Source organism: Sinocyclocheilus anshuiensis, unplaced genomic scaffold, assembly GCF_001515605.1.
Source record: "Sinocyclocheilus anshuiensis isolate Anshui unplaced genomic scaffold, SAMN03320099.WGS_v1.1 scaffold802, whole genome shotgun sequence".
In the NCBI taxonomy this organism is placed as follows: domain Eukaryota; kingdom Metazoa; phylum Chordata; class Actinopteri; order Cypriniformes; family Cyprinidae; genus Sinocyclocheilus; species Sinocyclocheilus anshuiensis.
In genome coordinates this window covers 193547-195453 of record NW_015547667.1, presented here as the reverse complement: position 1 = coordinate 195453, position 1907 = coordinate 193547, and the positions used below count along the sequence as shown (strand labels likewise).

General features: G+C 44.0%; 1 protein-coding gene across 1 annotated transcript in view; it reads right to left on the bottom strand.

Moving 5' to 3' along the window:
• The window catches only part of LOC107702610 (SLAM family member 5-like), a 17040-nt gene extending 16674 nt beyond the window's left edge, over positions 1-366 (bottom strand). Inside the window, exon 1 of the mRNA XM_016504983.1 lies at positions 345-366. Coding sequence (XP_016360469.1) covers positions 345-366 — 22 coding nt within the window. The remainder of the gene's footprint in view (positions 1-344) is intronic.
• Between the last annotated feature and the right edge of the window lie 1541 nt (positions 367-1907).

Genomic DNA, 1907 nt, shown 5'->3' with positions numbered 1-1907 from the left:
TTTTCAGACCGATGAGCTTTGTAAAAATCGACGCGTTTCAGAAAGGCGAGGCATAGAGGAGAAACAATAATGTAAAACCTTAAACCGCATAAACACATTTCATTACACCAAATATTGTTCTTTTTAGCAGCATCATATGACCCCTTTAAGGATCTTGCCTGAACTCCTCTACTGGCTGAACATGAAAGCTCTCTCTCTTTTCATTTTTCATTGTGCTTTTTTTTTAATTCAGTTTGAAAGGCTTGTTTAGATTTCTCTATAAGAAACACATATCTCACTTTACTACTGCTGTCCATTTCCCATCTGTAATTGCTTGTTTGTCTTTATCAATAAAGTTTTCTCACTCAGAGGTTCAAGAGTCTCCATGTTTTATAACATTTATGACGTCAAGCACCTCTTGCAATTTTTCAACCAAAAAATGCATTCTGCGTGAATGGCCCCTTAGACTGTCAAGTATGTGGTCAGTAGAGTTAAATTAAGTAAATCTACATTGTGAAACAACATTGATGTTGGCAAAACAGTCAAATGTCACTGGTCACTGATCACACAGAATGAACTACTTGCACTGAGCTTCATGACGTCCAGTTTCAAATATTGCTTCACGCTAGTTTCCGGTGATCGCAGGAACTCATGACAAGATGAAACTGTTGCTTAAAGACATTTTTAACACGTTACAGGTCAGTTTGTTTCTGTTGAAAATGACATCAGTGATCTACAGGAAGTTGAGGCCTACTGGAGCTCGAAATGATTGTCTAAATACCCACGTTTGTGGTCTTTGGACTTGACCTTTCATCTAACTAGATGACTTATTCATATGATGTGAGTTCCCAAACGTGATGCATGATGGGATATACTCTGAAGCAGTATTCGAGATAGTGAGGGTTTAGTGTGCCACTTTTAGGACCTAGGACAGTCTTGCACACTTACTTCCTGTTGCCTACATATAAGTGTCCAAGACTGCAATTGTGAGAATTTGGACAGACCGAAAAGTTCAGAGCAAAGATGTGCAGTTATTTTAGATGAAGTTTCACATGAGAGCAGCTTTACATCAGTGCATCTGCCATTTTATTGCTGAAGCGGTTTTGAAGAGTATGTCTTTTCATATTTGTGGACAGAAGCCGATAAAAATGCTCTGCCCCGTTTTGTTCTGTTTGTGTTTGTGGCGTCTGGATGGTGAGTTTTAAAAGTTTTTATGACTTCAGTTGTTTCTGTTCTGGTACCATGTAATAAATTACTGGTTACGCTACATTACGAGCTACTCCTTTCAATCATCAACTTCTTTCTTTGCACTGCTACAGATTATTATGAACTTCACATTAAAACTGTTTGAAAGTATTTTATTAAACCAACATCAAGTGATTTTAAAACTTTAATCTGTGAAAAACTCTGTTCTTCAGGTGTGTTTGGTGATATAGTTAAAATATCAGTAAAGGAGGGAGATTCAGTCACTCTAAACTCTGGTTCCCTTTCAGTCGGTCACTACGAGTCACGTCGTGACCGACGAAGAGCGCCATCTCTGGCTGTGTCTGGCGGACATGAGGGACACCGACAAGGTTCAGTTCCTCAATTCCCCTGTGTCCCAGACCGGCCTCTTCGGCGACGCAGTCGAGAGCTTTGCCCAGCAGTTCTCGGCTGCCCAGAAGCAGACTGAGGCGATCCGACACATCCTGCCCCGGCGGGCAGCTGCTGCCTCCATCCGTCCGCCGGCTGCAACGCCCCAGCCTGTTCGTCGCCCCCGCTCCCGCGCCACATCCGCAGCAGCCTTCAGCAAATCGGCGTCGTGGAGCCGGGCGTGGGCGGGCCGCCCCGCCTGTCCAGGCCCCCGGCAAACCTGCCGGCAAGCAGAGAAGCTGAGACAGGCGACCCAGGGATGGAAGGATCTGCTCTTCGGGAGATGGTGAATGGAC